Source organism: Salminus brasiliensis, chromosome 6, assembly GCF_030463535.1.
Source record: "Salminus brasiliensis chromosome 6, fSalBra1.hap2, whole genome shotgun sequence".
In the NCBI taxonomy this organism is placed as follows: domain Eukaryota; kingdom Metazoa; phylum Chordata; class Actinopteri; order Characiformes; family Bryconidae; genus Salminus; species Salminus brasiliensis.
In genome coordinates, this window is record NC_132883.1 from 18,022,814 (window position 1) to 18,039,686 (window position 16,873).

Consider the following 16,873-nt stretch of genomic DNA (forward strand, 5'->3'; position numbering starts at 1 on the left):
TGTTTTGCTCCTTCTCTGCTGGAGTCATTCAGCACCAACCGGTTTCACCATCGCAAGGCTGCGAGTCGCCATCTGTTCTCCATGCTGTGGGACACACTTTTCCCTTAGGCACCGGCTTTGGTGCTTTTTCCGTGTTGTGAAGGAAAGGAGGGAAGAGGGGAAAAAAAGCAAAGTAAATTGGGTACAATGGCAGCTTTTGCGGAGCACATGAATGGATGTTACTCAAACTCCTCTAAAGGCACCTGGCTATTTTTGAGATTTCATGCAGAGAAGAGGAGGGTTTTGTGAAAGTCCTTGGCGTGCGGCAGGGAACATGTTCCATAAGCTAATCTTAAATAAGGGACTTACTCATCCGTTTTATAGCATATGCCATTATCCTATTAGCCGTGGTGGAAAGTAATGGGGTACATGCATTTCATTACTCTGCTTAAGTAGCTGTTTCAAGGACCTGTACATTTGGATTTCTGTTTTGGCCAAGTTTAGCTTCTACCTTACTAAGTCTCAGTCTTGCTGGTAATACACTTTTGAAGCTCAAACTTCAGGGTTTGATTACAACAAATTCGGACAGCGTGATGATCACCAAAGCCCATCAAAGCTGTAAGCTCCCTGCAGTGGAATGTAGTAGCCTGACTTGTCTGTAAAACCACAGAGAAAAAGCAGATGTGAATCACAAATAGTGAGCACTCAAAATTTTAAACAATTTATACGCACCTCATAAATAATCGTAACACATTTGTCTGCACTTGTCGTTTAGTCCACAGCACTAGTTTTAGCTCAATTCACTGTAAATAACTACACAACTCTGTGGCTAAATGTGCTAGAAAGCTGGGAATTTAAAAAAAGGAAAAACAAAGAATGATTAGAACGTAGCCAGGAATGAGACACTGTGACCGCAACAAAGAGCGAAAAACATTATACTGCTGTTTTATTACACATTCATTCACCAAACATCATCAATTATTAATGTAATGAAAGTTTGGTCCATTATTGTTGCAGCGAGGGCAGCATAGAATTGGCTCATCATAAAAATCAAAACACTTCAGCTAACAGAAGATCAATGTAAGATGTTACCCAATGTGCCCAATGTGCCCAATTAGCACATGTTGAATACAATGCCACATTACTGTTTAACAGGATTTCATAAATCAACGTAAATCTATTTAACACAGGCACTGGAGTACACTTAGTAACTGATCAAGAGTGCGGCTTCACGCTCTCACACTTTTTAAGTGATGAAACCTCTAGCTGCATGTGATGACAATGAGCTTTAAGCAAGCATCTACCTTTACAATCATCATTCCTGCACCCTGCTAACGGAGTCAATGGTGAGGTGAATAAAATCTGACCAGTACAAAGTTTAGGGATCCAATAAGGAGAACAGCTTGAGGCAAGGTTTGTGCTTTGACTCAAATCTGAAGCAGAGCACTTCATTCATACAGAAGAGAACTACACATGGGTGAGACACAGGCTGTGCATGAGGTGACAATTGACGAAAGTAAAAGTAGAGTAAAACCGAGGGTACCCGTCATTTTCAGACCAGATTCGCGAACCGCATTACTACAACGGAAAGTAATGGGGTTTGCTCTCGTGAAGGTCAGCGCGAGCATCAAGTAAGGGAGTCCAACTGCGCTTGAATCATCTCTAGCTGCAAAAGAAAGAAAGAAAGAAAGAAAAAAAAAAAAATGAAAAGAGTGTTTGACAGTTTGAAGATAGGTACCGTGGCTGACAGTGTTGGCTACACAGTCAAGCGGAAAACTAAACGAATGTAGTCTGACCTTGTTGTAGAATTCCAGCAGTTCCTGGTGGCTGAATTCCACAAAAACGTTCTGCAGATGCTAGAGGATGGGAAAAAAGAGAAAGAAAAACAGCAATGAGAACCACAGCCGGCCCCTGTCAGCTCCCCATATAAAAGCCTCTCATGAATTATTAGTGCACATCTGTCCAGATAAAGTCAGTTTCCATTAAACAGACAAAAGCGTCTACATTGACCTGTTTTTATCCGTGAACAGGACGCATTGATGACAGCGTAAAAATAACGCAAATAAAAAAAGAAAACATTCAGATACTCTGGCAAAAATAATGACACCTACACAGATCAGCCATAACATTTGCCTCTACACTAATTGTCCATTAGACTAGCTCCACTTACCAAATAGGAGCACTGTGTAGTTCAGTAATTCCTCACTGTAATCCATCATTTTTCTGCATACTGTGTTAGCATCATTTCACCCTGTTATTCAATGGGCAGGACCCCACAGAACCACCTCAGAGGTGGTATTATTTAGGAAGTGGGTCATCCTCAGCACTGCAGTGACACAGACATGTGTGTTAGTGTGTGTTGTGCTGGTATGAGTGGATTGGACACAGCAGTGCTGCTGGAGTTCTTTAACACATCGTCGTCACTGCTGGACTGAGAATAGTCTGCTGGTCTGCCAACCAGAAACATCCAGCCCTCAGCGTCCTGTGACCACTGATGAAGGACTAGAGGATGACTGACGCAACCTGTTATGCAACAGATGAGCTTCTATCTCTGACTTTACATCTACAAGGTGGACCAGTCGGGTAGAGGTATCTGATGTGGACTCCATCAGCACTGCTGTGTGGATTGTGTGATTGGAGCTGATCTAAAGGACAAGGAGTGTAGAAACAAGGTGGTAGTCTTCTATATGATTTCTTGTGCTTTAAAATGTTCTTTAAATGATGACACAGAAGAATCAGTTTTGGTTTCATAAAGAAGCAGGTCAGTCTAAGGAACTCAAATTGATTTAAAGGTTTAGACCTTTTAAAGGTTCTTCACGCTCAAACATGATTTCTTATGGAACACAAAGTGTTTCTTCTATGGCACTGCACCAAGAACCTTTATTTTTAAGAAAGTTTGAGAAACGGACATAAAAGACATAAAAGAAACCATGAATTTCACATGTATGGTGGTGGTTACAGTGGAGCGTCTTTCCGCAAAACCAGAACAGAAGTGGCATGAGCTGAGGGGCTGAAATCTCTTAGGGGGAGGAATGTGTCAGCCCACATTAATGGCAAGGACATTAATTAGACGCGACATTATCATCCATAATTAAGAGTAAAAGGGGAAACGTTATCTTTAGCAGGAGCCACTGGAGATGTGGTGCATATGTAGGCCAGACTCATCTTGGACAAAGGCAACACAATATCTATAGGCTAAAACAAACACGGTGCGAAAACTTCAGGTGCACAGAAAGCGCTCTAGCAAGACAGCATTCCGGTCTTTTGGGACCAAATCAAACCCTGATGACTATCTCAACTGCACAGAGCAGTGCAGACAACATCTACCCAAAATCTGATGTGAACCGAAAAAAAAAAAAAACCTGCCAAATCTCAGGAAAACAAAAGCATCTGCACACACTGGCAAAAAACCCCCAAAAACAAATTCAATAACAATCCTTATCTTCGAGTCTGACAAGTATGTCGCATGAACACAATCTCTATATCCTAACAAGGGAGAGATCTGGGCTGTATGCTGTGTGTGTGTGTGTGTGAGAACGCATGTGAGTGCATGTGACGTGCCTTCCGCACACCAGGGATGAAAGCAAATGTGTGTCAAATAGCAAGGGTTAAAATCCACCCCAGTGTTGCAACACAAGAGCCATGCTTGGCTTGACGTATCTAGGTTAACACTAATGGGTGTACTTTCCTGCACACCCAAAACGCTGAGGTGAACCTCAGAACTCTGGAGATAAGCCCTGAAAGCGAGGTACCATCTTATCATCTTCACCCCGTCGTGGCAGTACTGTGTTCAAATATACAATATACAGCAGGGCGCCCTTCCATCGCCGAGGTTTATTTATGATTTCTGAATGAAACATTAATGACTAATGTTGATTCATAAGATGGTGGAGTCTGACGTTTTCGCGTAGCTGAGCAAGTGAGGAACAGTTGACACAAAAAGGCACTTCTCATGAATCATTTGGATTTGCGGGCCACAGGATTTTTTCTTTTGCTTTCCTGACAGTGAAATTCATCGCATCTCCAAAAACCCAGTGAGGCCAGAGTTACTTTCAGACTTATTCACAAACCTCCACAACCTATTCTTGACAAAAGGCATTACAATGCGAAATGAGTATATGGAGTGCTAAGTGAAACCCTTAGGCGTGAGTAACCTTGTCTTGAGTATTTTTAGACCTTGCATTCGGAAAGCTCTTTATCAAGAAATTATATAACATATGGCGAGCAGAGCTGCCAGATGCAGCGACAGCTTAAGATGGAAATATATCCGTAAATAGGGTTAAGGAGCATTGTGTTGGTAAGCATGTTAAGATTTGAAAACTGACTAAACGGCGCTCCTTGTGTGGGAGAAAAGGCCGCTGCCGACGCCGGCTAATGAAATATTCCATCTGATACGCGATCCGCATGCTGCGTCAGTGTAATTTGAGGATTCAGAAAATACATTCAAAAGGATTAAATTCCCCTCTTCAAAAATAGGCTGCAGCTGAATCACCACCTGTGAAATCTAATTAGAGCAACACTTTATTCAGCCTTAAACTGGTATTACGGCTCATGTATGAAGAAACAGAATGATCTAAACCTTTTGCCAAAGTGGAGAAGAAAAGGGGGCAGAAATCAATACAGCTAAACCGGCGTGTTCCTGCTTCCGTTCCGACGGATATATATATATATATATATATATATATATGGACCCTGCGAATTTCTGACTGACTGAATGTTGACCAAAGCCGAGCTCGCCCCAAACATCCTTAATTATGAATAGCCCCCCCCCCTTCTTTCCAGCCCTTCCACCCCCCAATTCCTAGGTTAACGGGTTGCCATGGCCACAGAGCTCTTGGAAAGCCTTTTCTGCCGTACTACGCTGGCTGTCTCTGTACAAAATGTCAGTCTCCCTTTGTGTAATTGGCCTGCCGCTCTGAGGAATACATTGTAAAGTTTTGTTTGTCATTTCAAGGTGGTGGGAGTTTCTTTGGGGTAATGGTGAAAATTGGGAAATCATGCTGGAACAAGGAACCTGCAAATAACTATGTTCAAAAGCAATTTCCTATTATGCATGGCTCGACATTTACAAAATTAATAATATGTTTGCTGAAAATTGTTTCCACCCTTCCTATCTGAATGTAACATGGCAGAGGGTGAAAAAAAAAAAAAAGGAAAAAAAAAAAATTGTGACCATCTTAATTGAGCAGAGCTGTTTCTCGTCTACTCTGAATTGCTAATGAAACATGCTGGACAAATTTAATGAGCATATTGCCTCGGTTTAGAACGGCGTTATTATCTACATAGTAAAATGTGTTTCACATCCTGTCAAAGAGGAACAGCTCTCAAATATTTGGCCATGCACCCTGATGCTCGCGCAGAACAAACAGCGTTGCGATGTAAAGACTGGGAACGCCGACTCCAAACCTGGAGAAATAAACAAGATCCTAAACAAACTCTAAGGCAGCTATCCATTGACTGTTAAAAGACAATGAGCTGAGGACATGGAGGGAAAGGGAGGTGGGGGGTAGATGGCCATCTCCCCCCAAACTGTAAACATACCAGAGGACCTTAGCCAAAAGGTGGCTGCTTAGAGATGGCAAAGCCTCCAAAGAATTGAGATCAGTCGCAGAGCGGCCAACGGGAGGCAGCAGGATGCAGTACGAGACGTGCTAGCAGCCATGCGTGTGCATACAATGTGAAACAGAGCCAACTAGAAGCATAAACAGGGACGAGGTGTGGCGGTTTATCGACATGCGTATAAAATCAACAGGAATTCAAAACAGCACAGTTCCAAAGACAGCAGCTCAGGCAGGACTAGCTCGGAGCAATCCCATTCATAATTCCACTGCAGGAAATGCAATGCTCAAAAAAAATGAAAAAAGTACTCCCCCCCCCCCCTTCTTTTCAATCTACAGACTGAAAACTCATTTATTTAGAGGAAGGACACATGCTGCAGAAAATCAAGCTCGGTTGTTCCCCTCACCGTAGGATGCACTTTAGAGTAAACAGAGCCCAGATGTAATATCAAAAATATCCAATAGCTGATGTAGAGGCGGGTGTTCGCGGCACCCTCGGTTGTTGTTTTTTTTCTTGCACCTCTTCCTCAGCAACTGAAGCACCCTGGAGGCGAGCGTGTGTTTTCATGTGTTTTCAGCACTCGGAGAACGTAGAAGCCTAAATGCGGACTCGCTATCGGAGAGGCATCCATCCGCCTCGCCGCTGGATTGGCATTTATCGAAAGCCAAGATGGAGTTGGTCTCCAGATAAACAGAATGATCCAATTAGGGCGAAGAGGAGAGCATGTCAGGCGCTTGCACCGGTAAAGACAAAAAAAAAAAAAGAACATGGCACTGGTAATTGGAGAAAAAGCAGAGAAAAGGCAAGAGTCCACAACAGGCCACTTTAATTTGAGTAATGCATTTTCTTATGGCCCTCTGTAAGACCTTTTTTTTATGTTGTCACATAAATCAGACCGCCCCTTGTTTAGAGGCATTGATGGCTCCTCAGTTTTAATTAGAAATTTCCTCATTTCCTTTTAGCTTTTGTGTCTCCTACGAGTCTAATAATCAACGAAAGACAAGTTCGGGTTCATCCACAGGCGGACAAGGAGCAAATAACCATCATGTGTTCAAGTTTACACAAATGAGAAAGCAATGAGACATAACTCCTTACCTTGTAATTTGTTTAATAAAGATGAGGTCACCTAGGACAGGGGCGGATCCTTTGCTGCTCCATCATTGCAATAAACCACATCCACTGTTGTGGCTTTGGGGGCGGGGGAGGGGGAAGAAAAAGAATCTGGATCTCCTCTCCAACAAAAACAAGCAGCATGCACATCCGACTCCTGACCCACACAATATGCATCAGCCACCGACAACAGACAACACAGCTCGGGACTTCATATTAGTCTGAGCTCGAAGCCTTCAGGGCATTTGTCTGGACATTTTTTTTGTTTGTGAGCAACTGGATAGAGAATAGATATAGAGAGGGAAGAAAAAAAAAAAAAAAAAAAAAAAAAAAAAACATGCCTCATTGTTCCACTGAGGTCTTGGTGTCCCCCTGAAGCAGCCTGAATTCATGTGAGCCAGGGGGGATTTTCACACGATTTTCACACTGCCATTCAGTACAGTACACAGCCAGAGTGCAATAACGGCCCAGCACAAAGGCTGGGATTGTCCCCCAACGGCTCCGTGCTCTAAAGGCGCGGAATGACAGCCTTGGCCATACAGAGCGCTCTTTCAGCACTGGCCTCGTCGCAGGACAGTGGGTAGGCCTCACCTTCCCCACTGCTTCTCCACAAACCAGCTTAGCCTGGAAAAAATAAGGAAATGAGAAAAAGGCCTCTTGCAGTTGTACTCTGTCTAATAAGCCTAAATAATATGCAGAGAGGCGCACTCAATGGAGCTGGAGTGAATGGTATGAAGCATGAATGGAGTGCAGAGCACTGGTTTAGCATATGGTAATACTACCACCACCACCAACAACAACAACAACGGGCTAAAACTATATCACCAGCCACACATTTCATTTCCCTGGACATATATGTAAGAGGTTGTTGAGGAAGAGGGGTTTATTTTTTGCAGCGCTCGAGCAAATGCAAATGAGGCTGAAATTGTGCCTTTTCCATCCAAGCAATATTTCATAGTCATTCCAGTGACTGAAACCCTATCTGATCAAACAAAACGCAAATATCCATTACTGAGCAAGGCTCCAAACTGCAGCAATAAAAAATGGAAACAAACAGTATTTTGCAAATAGACTACCGTAAAAGTAATCATCTTCAACTGTTCTGGAACAGAAGCATTCACTCGAAATCTGTTTCCAGTTACCAGCGTTTCTTTCCATGTAGCCCACAACTTAACAGGAGTCTAAAATAGCTGATTGCTGTGTTTAACTTCCAAATGACCCTAAATCCACAACACGTGGCCCCTCGTAGGACAGGAGTCTGCATCCCTGTGCTAATCAGCTAGCCATGTGGAGTCTGAGCATAGCGAGCAAATGTAGCTAATAACTGCCTTAAGTAGCTGCACACCTTTCTGTATTACAAGGTAATGTGTACGGTTATTAGCCTTTAGCTTTCTAACTAGTAAGCTACTAGGGACAAATATTAAGCTGTATCAGCAGACCGATTGAATGCTTTGCAACCTAAAGCCAAGCAAACTGACTGTTATGGTTTGGACATCTTAAGCATTTTAAGGTAGTTTGCTGCTATGAGTTAGAAACTGCTTCAAAAAGCACCAGGTCGCAATGATTTCTGGGCCAGTTTAGTATTAGGACTGGGAGGCATGTCTGGCATGCTTCCGTTCAGTGCGTCATTGTTACACATGCACCACAGTAGCAGTTTTAGGCCAAGTTTACACAGCAGATAAACAGGGGCCCATATGAAAGTGGCCCAAAATGGAACTGAAAATGCTAGAAAGATTCAGATCAGATTTGGGCCACTTTCATATGTGGGATGGAAATCCGATACATATCCCATATGCATCAACAACGCGACTGAACAGCCAGAACGGAATTCATGTGACTTTTACATCAATCCAGCCCGGCAACAACCACTCCACCAGAAATGGCAGAATATGGCCGAATGTGGCCACAGGAGGACGTGGCTGCAGTGTAAAAGGAAAATAAAAAGGTTAAAAGTGAAGTTTAAAGAAACCAAAAAAAGTGTCTGTGGCAGAGTACCATGCCCTTTTTGCAATGAGCTTGAACGCAACCTCCGTGATAAGCCCAGCTGTCAGCCACTGGTACTCCTCGATAGCTCCAGGTGTGCTGTCAAAGCTGAAACCAAAACGTCACGTGAAGCATTGCTCTTTTGCGTATGTGTATGCAAGTATAGGTCACACTAAAAGAGAAGGTGTGTGAACATCCTTAAAAAAAAAACTAAAACAAACACAATATTGGATTAGATGAGAAAATCTAATTTGCGCCACCTTAACCTGCTGTGAATGCAGCCTTAGTCACTACACTCTGTATGGATGAACCAAGGTAAATTTATATACTATACTATGAGCATTTTCTCATCATAAACCTCATTACCGTAAAATATGCATTAGACTGATATCTAGCCGTATTTGGCGTGTTTGTCAGTTGTTATGGTAACAGACAGATTAATGAGCACAGTGCATTGCAAATTGATTTAGTTTTTTTTTCCTTCCGTTTCTGAGTTCTTATTAAGTAAGTTATCAGTTAACACCATGTTTTTTTTGGATGACGCTGGTTCGTTTCAATATTCTTGAATTAATATTATTGTATTAATTTATACTTGTCTGCTGGGGCTTGGTTTCCTCCCTAACAAAATTACCAATGTTGAATTTATTCCCAAGTTATGTCTGTAAGGACTCAAATGAACACTGCACGTTCATGCAGTCCCTGGAGCCCTTACTGAGTTGATTATTTTGCTAACAGAGTTTCACAGTTGCTCTATTTGAAGAGATCTGCTGTGCACTCCGTGAGTGATGAGGGGTTTTGGTACTTTCTTCTTTAATGAAAACCATAAACTCAAGCCATGAGCCTCTCATCAAGCCTAGCGTGATGTCTTCCTATGGCTTACGACTTCACTGAACCACGTCCCCACTCCCCTTTAAGCCACTGCGGTTGGGACTCATTTTCGAGAGTTCGCTCATAAGGCCAGTCGCTGCTCCCACCACATCACAGCCAGGCTGAGCCAAGCGGTAATGGTCTCAGGCTGCTTCTCATTTGCCAGGGAAAGAACCGCTTGCACTTGCCCAGTACCGTAACCCTTTAAACACGGCTAGAGGGGAGTTCAGAGCCTTGCCATATTCGAGAGGACACGACTGATCTCAAACCAGCAAGCTTGCTGGAGGCCTCCTCACAATTTACTCACCAAAGACTCACACAGACATACAGACTAATCACATCTGACACAGCGGGTTTAATTTGTGGACAAAAAGTCATTCTCATATTCCCCTGTGGCAACAAACACACTGGATGGATGTAAACGAGGCACAAATTGAAGCATCTGATAATGCCATTCAACTTTTCCTATTATCCATGAACAGTTCTGTATTTTTCTCTCCCCATGTGGTTTGGTTAATGGGAATATTATGTGCAGAGAGGAGCGGCGTATTATGTACAGAAGTGGGCAGAAATCATCCTGCATTTATTTCATTTCCAGTAAAAAGCGACCATCAGGTAGACACAAGCGTAAAAAAACACAACTAAAAAACAAAACTAAAAAATAATAAATCATGCATATTTAAGAGAATTACCCAGATACCTTAAGTGTGTGTGTGTGTGTAATATATTATATATTTTTTATTTTATTTATTTATAAAAAAAAAAAAAAAAAAAAAAAAAAAAAAAAATGCAGTCTAGACTTGCGGTCTGCCGTTTGTGTAAAAACAAAACAAAAAAACAAAAACAAACAAAAATAAATGATATATATATATATATAAAATCATGCATATTTAAGAGAATTACCCAGATACCTTAATAAGTGTGTGTGTAGCCTATGGTGAAGTTACTACACAATAGAAGAAATTAATAGGCCCCGATTTCCACATTATTTCAGCAGAAAATGATTTGTTGAACAGACCATTTTAAATACTCATAAACTCAATAAAGATTTCAGAGGATAGATAAACGGAAGCTTGCGGGAAAAGGCACGAAAACATTGGTCCCCCACAGTTTACCGAGTTACGAGAGCCATGTTTTTCATATTGACTTGAACTTCAGTTTTATAAAAACATTTTTTCCCCTCATTCATTCTCCTTACGCAAACACAAATGCTCTGATCACCTCAGAAATGTCTCCTGAAAAATGAACTTCTTTCTACTACTTTTTCTGTGTCTGAAAATGAAATAACTTCGACTTTTGCACAGTACTGTACATAAAAACTGCAGAGTGTTCAGTTTCTCAATGCCCTGTAAACATGTTTTGGAATGAGCTCAGCATTTCATGCTTCTGAAATTCAGCTTCATGTGTCCCACTATATCACCACTCATTGGCCAGCCCCATCTTTTCACTTTTCCACAGTATTTCTGTTTGTGAGGAGATTTTTGATGTGCTCATATCCAGCGCTCCTTTAATGAACAGTGCCCTATTTCCCTGATCCACTAGTTGGAGGCCACAGACTTCACAAGCGAAGGTTCTTCCCTGCAATTCATTACTGTTTGTTTACTCTCTGACGGTGGCCTCAGAGGACAACAGGCCTGGTTCGAGAAGCTTCAAACTATGCAGAGGCGTTCAGTTCTCCCATCCCACGATGCGACTTATTTCCATACTCCCTCTCTCGCTACGGATAAGTCGCCCTCATTAAGACCCACGCTCATGAGGAGATTAGCGACTCATTAGCATATAGGAGGGCCTAAAACTAATTATTTGCCACTTCACAGAATCTAATTTTGAATAATAATAAAAAAAAAAAAAACAGAAGCACTGATGTCTGCTCTGGTAAAGACAGCCAAAAAACACAGGCTGGAGATGTCAGTGTTTAAACGTGTAGATGTCCTGATCTCTCAAGCTTGGTTAACCTTTTGCATTAATAAGGGTCTGGACTCATTCAGTTCTCTCCCAATTTTGGCCTGGATATTATGCCAAGACCTGCTGCTGCACACAGGAAAGGGAAAATCCTTGTCCTAATTAGGAGAAAGCCATGAGTGGGTAGCGCTACAGGGCTGAGCTACCTTAGCAGACTCTACTGAGGAAAACGCAGGATCTTGTTTACATCTAAAATTGAAGGAAGCTTTTGACACATACCGAGAGAGTGTCTCTTTACGGCCAATTCTGGCCCCCATCCTGAAACCCGGCAGCCAGAGGGTCATGCTTAATACTGGTCACTGCTGTGAGGTCTGTACACATTGGACATACAAAACATAAGCTATGAAAAGGGGGTTCCAAATGGACCTGTCTATGATTCACTGCAACTGGTACACTGCTGCGTGTTTACTCAACCAATCACTGATACTTCGTGCTTGCGGACTGGGTCCACACACACACGCACACACACACATATATAATGTTTTTCAGAAAGTAGGCCACAGAGTGCCTTGCGTCTTATATGAAACGCTGTATAGAATCCCGACTGAAGCCTGACATCCATAATTTAGCACAGACTGTCGCTTGACACACTTTCAGTAAACATGTCTGAAACCAGGTGCATTAAAACCAGCTGCTGAATGACTGAACACATCAGTCCGCCATGAATTATAGAGTCTGCTGGTCCAATGCTACGTTAGCACCAAATCTGGAACCACTGTCAGTTTTGTTTTTAGCATTGCTAGTGTAATTCCCTTAAATATTTTTCAGATGAGCATCTCAGTCTGACAGACGGAGGCCTGACATCAAACCGAAGCTTAAGGCAAAGTAAATACTCAAAACGTGGGGAAGAAGATGCCTCAAATAAGACGCTTTTCCACACAAAACTGTGACTAAAAGGATTGTGGCGGTTTTCTGGTAATAGTTAGAGGACTTCTTCCCTGGATAATTACCAGGAGCATTTTCTTTCTTTTTTTTTTTTTTAAATCCCAGTCAATCTTATCTTTTCATTTTGCCCCATACCAGTAGCTTTTTATTTAGGGTTTGAGAGCTTGGAGTCTTATCAAGAATTCACAGGTTCACCGCTATCCAGAGTTGACAAACCCTGCCAAATGTCTGCACAGCCCATTCCTGCACCATCACAATGTTGACGTATGCATGCTGCCCACATTAATATCATGCCCAACAAAGACATAACTCCACAAAAACATTTAAATTGGCTTTAGGGAAGGCACTGGGAGTAGGCATCATGATAGATTACCTACACTGAAATGATAGACTGACATTCCGTCACACAGTCTGACTAATGGTCTTATTTTCCATGGTATATTTAAAGTAAAAAAAAAAAAAAAAAAAAAAAAAAAAAAAAAAAATTAATAATAATAATAATAATAATAATAATAATAATAATAAAATTTAACTGTTTTCTACATACTATAATGTAACATTCTCATACTACGTCATTATTAACCTGTTGAAAAATAATGGAAAGGCAACACCAAAAAAGATAATGTACACTGCAGACCATGTACACCTGGACAAATAACTCTGCTCATGGAATATATCACCTTAATATGGAAATATATTCCCACTGCTGGTTTTCATTTGCAAAGCCACAGTCAAATCGGAATGGAGTAGGGCCTAGTAGAATACGAAGGTGGGGCGGCTGACATGGTGTAACCCCAACTTCCATGCCCCCGTAATGCGGAATTAACCTTGGGATGTGGAAGACATAGGCTAGTGACACTTGTAAGCCACTAGACACTTGTAAGCCACTCAAATACTATAATACATACTTCCTTCACACAAATCCCAAGAATAATAAAAAGTAATCATTGCTTCAGGCATGTAAAGCCTGTACAAAGGAAACACACAGCATTTGCGGAATAGGATAAGAAAATGAAATATTTATATAGAGGAGAAAATGTAACGCATTAGACTAGAAAGTGAATGCGAAAATGTTGTTCTAGCACAGTTTCATATTTATTTAGTATGTACTGATCAGCTTATGCTTGTACAAGGCCAGAAAAAAAGAGACTTAGCAGCTGATACCAACCCGATACTACTGTCAAAAACTAACAGGCTTTAAAATTAGACGTTTTTAAATTGAAGCACTTCCCTTAGGATGAGAATCTAAAGGCAGGCAATCACAATCAAACTGCTCACACACTCTACATGTCGACCCCACAGGACGAAACACACTGCTAACATCACATCACGAAATGGTTTAGATTAGATTTGTTAAAGGATTGGATCCGATTCGATCCAGAAAGTTCTGCCATCTCGGCTTCAAATCGTCACCACAGTGACAAATTTCGAGGGCCCTATTCTCGCCTATCTTTAGGCGAGCCGCCAACTACGCACCTCACAGCTTGATTTAGGGCGCGTCAGCCTTTTTTTGCTGTAGCAAGGTCGGGAAAACTACACCTTGGGCGTCTCAAAACACGCAAAAGGCATGTACTAAGTCACTTTCTAAGGCGAGAAAATAGACTGTTGTAACTGGGGTGTAAGACAGCAACGAGCATCGCGCCACTCCTTGCGCAGGGTGTAAAATAGGGCCCTTAGAGTGCTAAAGTTTGAAATATGATTCAACTAAGAAAAAGGAGAGTAGAAGAACAGATCACAATTCATACACCATTTGACAGATACCCAAATTGTTGGTACAATTTACAACGACGGGGGTTCTCTAACTCTTTCAATGGTCTGACAGATACAGTTAAAGCAATAAAACTAACACTCAAAAAACGTGTCACAGTCTAACAGTTGCTTGCGAAGTCCTGGCCACTATTTCCTCTCAGGGCAATTACACAGCTATATAATTATGTGTTCTGCTGAAGTTTACAGTTCAGCATCTCAAACTGATTTAAAACTAACTTTTTTTTTTTCCTGATGGCGTGAATTATATAACCCAGGGGCCTCTGGGCCCTCAAACAGGTAAACAGCTGCAATGAAACTTTAAAAATCCAGTTAAATAATTGAAAAGAGCGCAGCAAGGCATCTTGATGAGGACGGCACATTTTGCCTGGAGATGCAGATGAAAAGAAACCAGAAGACCAAGCCAAATCAGCTCCCCTGTCATACACTAATAGGCCTTGTCTATGCTGCCACTCTCAAGCATAGCTGCAAAGAGAAATGAGGTACATGACAGCCTGAGAAATCCATACACTCTTCATAAGGAGCTTTTTATGCAAAATGTTTCTTTAATGATGGCTTCCATTTCTGGCTTTTAGAAAGAACATGCATTCAGAACAAGTCTGACCTACAAGTGATCCCAGAACACCAACCTTCCTCTAACTGCAGAAAGCTCCGAGCTAAACTGAAGAAACAACAAGGCACAAAAAAAAAACAAGAATCAAAAGTTAAGGCTCAGCCATGCAGACCAAACTATATCACACAGCTCTTATTTTTTAATAAAGCATGAGGCTGTTTAATATTTTGAAAGGTACTCAAGACACCCATGATATACTCAGAAAGCAAACTGCGATGGAACTCCTCTTGACAACGACAGTAGTTTCAAATTGCTCACCCCCAACATTTCATAAACTGAGGACTAGTATACAATTCATGAACTGAACTGTGAATTCCCAGAGCCAGCCAAGGTCAGCTATTAGTGGGGAAAGGGCCACTGCAGAGCTCAGAGGTCATCAATTACCCTGGAGGTTTAGTTATTTCAGTTTAGTTATTTTCATGCTCAAATAGACCAACAAAACCTGACATAATTAAGCGAGTGTAACCAGGTGCGTTTCAGCAGAGATGATGCGTGCCGTGCTGGACACTGACTCACCGGACCTGGAATTGATGACCCCTGACCTAGGGACTCTGCATTGCCAGGTGCATTCACATCACTGCTCTGACACAAAGAGTAAATAAGTATTCATTTTCATATTGAGAACACAGACAGGTGGTCACTGGTTTTAAATTCACTTAACATTGATTTGGTTGATTTTGGTCACTTAATATTCACTTAGCATTGATTCGGTTGTTGGATCAATGATGAATCCCACTTCATTAATGTATGAAGTAATCCACCCCTCCTCACTCTCCAACCAGAATGCACAATTTTGTGCCTACAAGGATCGAGTCATATTACTACATTTTAATTTAAAGAAGAATTTCATCAGTCACATTTTCTGTGTAATTAGATGGTAAAATGTAAACAGTCATTCAGAGTAATTTGATATAAATTGGTTCATTGTAGAGAAACCAAATGACTTATTGACTGACTGTCGTGATTGGAACTAGGCACTGTAATGTCTACAACACCAATATTATATTTACTATCCAAACCAAACTGTGAACCCACGCATGGTTTCTGATTTTTGTATGTAGTGCAGATGGAAAAAATAGTTGTGAGGACAAAAGAAATTAAATAAATATTAAAAAAATCAAATAATTTCTGTATTTCTGCAAGTAAATCTTTAACTTAAATGGTTTTCCATAATATATGCAGGACCGGGCACTTTTAGGTAACGGTGAAATGCTCCTTATCTGGGGATAAGTGTTTATTTACTAAATAAAAACACTAATATTAGAATAATTACAAGCAATATAATACAAAATGTAGTGGTTTTATGCATTACACTGTGTTTACTACATTTCAAAGTTGTCCTCATGGAAGTATAGTATTATTCATAATTATCATTCAACACCTGGTTTGGTAAATCAGTGCAACCTTTGGCCAGTACTGCATTTTTATTGTTAGATATAACCTTATTTTAAAATTCCCATAACACAATATTTTAGGTACTAGGTAGCATTTTGATAACCATGTTCTGTGAGGTTGCTTTTAGAGGCATGATGCTATTTACAGACCTCACTTCTGAACAATTCTGTCCTGGTAAGAATTGCACATTTCACATTAAATCTAACCTAAATACTAACTGTTTACATCAACCATTTAATTATGCAGAAAATTCACAGTTGTCCATTCGCCTCCTCAACCGTCTACTGTAAAAGTGTTCTTCCTTTAATCTAATAAATGTCATTGCATTAGATCCTTTATTCAATAATATTCAGACCTCCTTAACTAGAGTATAGAGATGGACAGGTTCCCCCCTCAAGGAGCCTCCAAAGTATAAGCTTGCTTAGACCCGGCCCTGTGTAGGTTTCCATTCCACATCCCATAAATACAACACATCTGACATGTTTCTAACGTCATTCTCCATTTCCCTGTGGTCCCGAGGGAGGTTAAACCTTTAAGGAACACCTGCACAGATCTGGTCTCTGATCCCTGCTTCTATTCTGATTTGCACATGTGAGGAGATAAGTCAGGAGGCTTTGTCTGCAATCTCCCAAATCAGCCAAAAGGAACGCATGGGAAATCTGACCAGACTTTGATGCCACCCCTGTGCGACAAGGATATCTGCTATCCTTTACTTCAGCTGTACTCCAATGAAAATCTCTGATCTCTCAAGCA

General features: G+C 41.2%; 1 protein-coding gene across 1 annotated transcript in view; it reads right to left on the bottom strand.

Annotated features, from left to right (window-relative positions):
- Positions 1 to 898: 898 nt before the first annotated feature.
- Positions 899 to 16,873, bottom strand: part of commd10 (COMM domain containing 10) — a 31,766-nt gene continuing 15,791 nt past the window's right edge. The window contains exons 6-7 of the mRNA XM_072680964.1: positions 1,776 to 1,835; positions 899 to 1,645 (exon numbers count right to left, since the gene is read on the bottom strand). Coding sequence (XP_072537065.1) covers positions 1,607 to 1,645; positions 1,776 to 1,835 — 99 coding nt within the window. The 3' untranslated portion in view covers positions 899 to 1,606. The remainder of the gene's footprint in view (positions 1,646 to 1,775; positions 1,836 to 16,873) is intronic.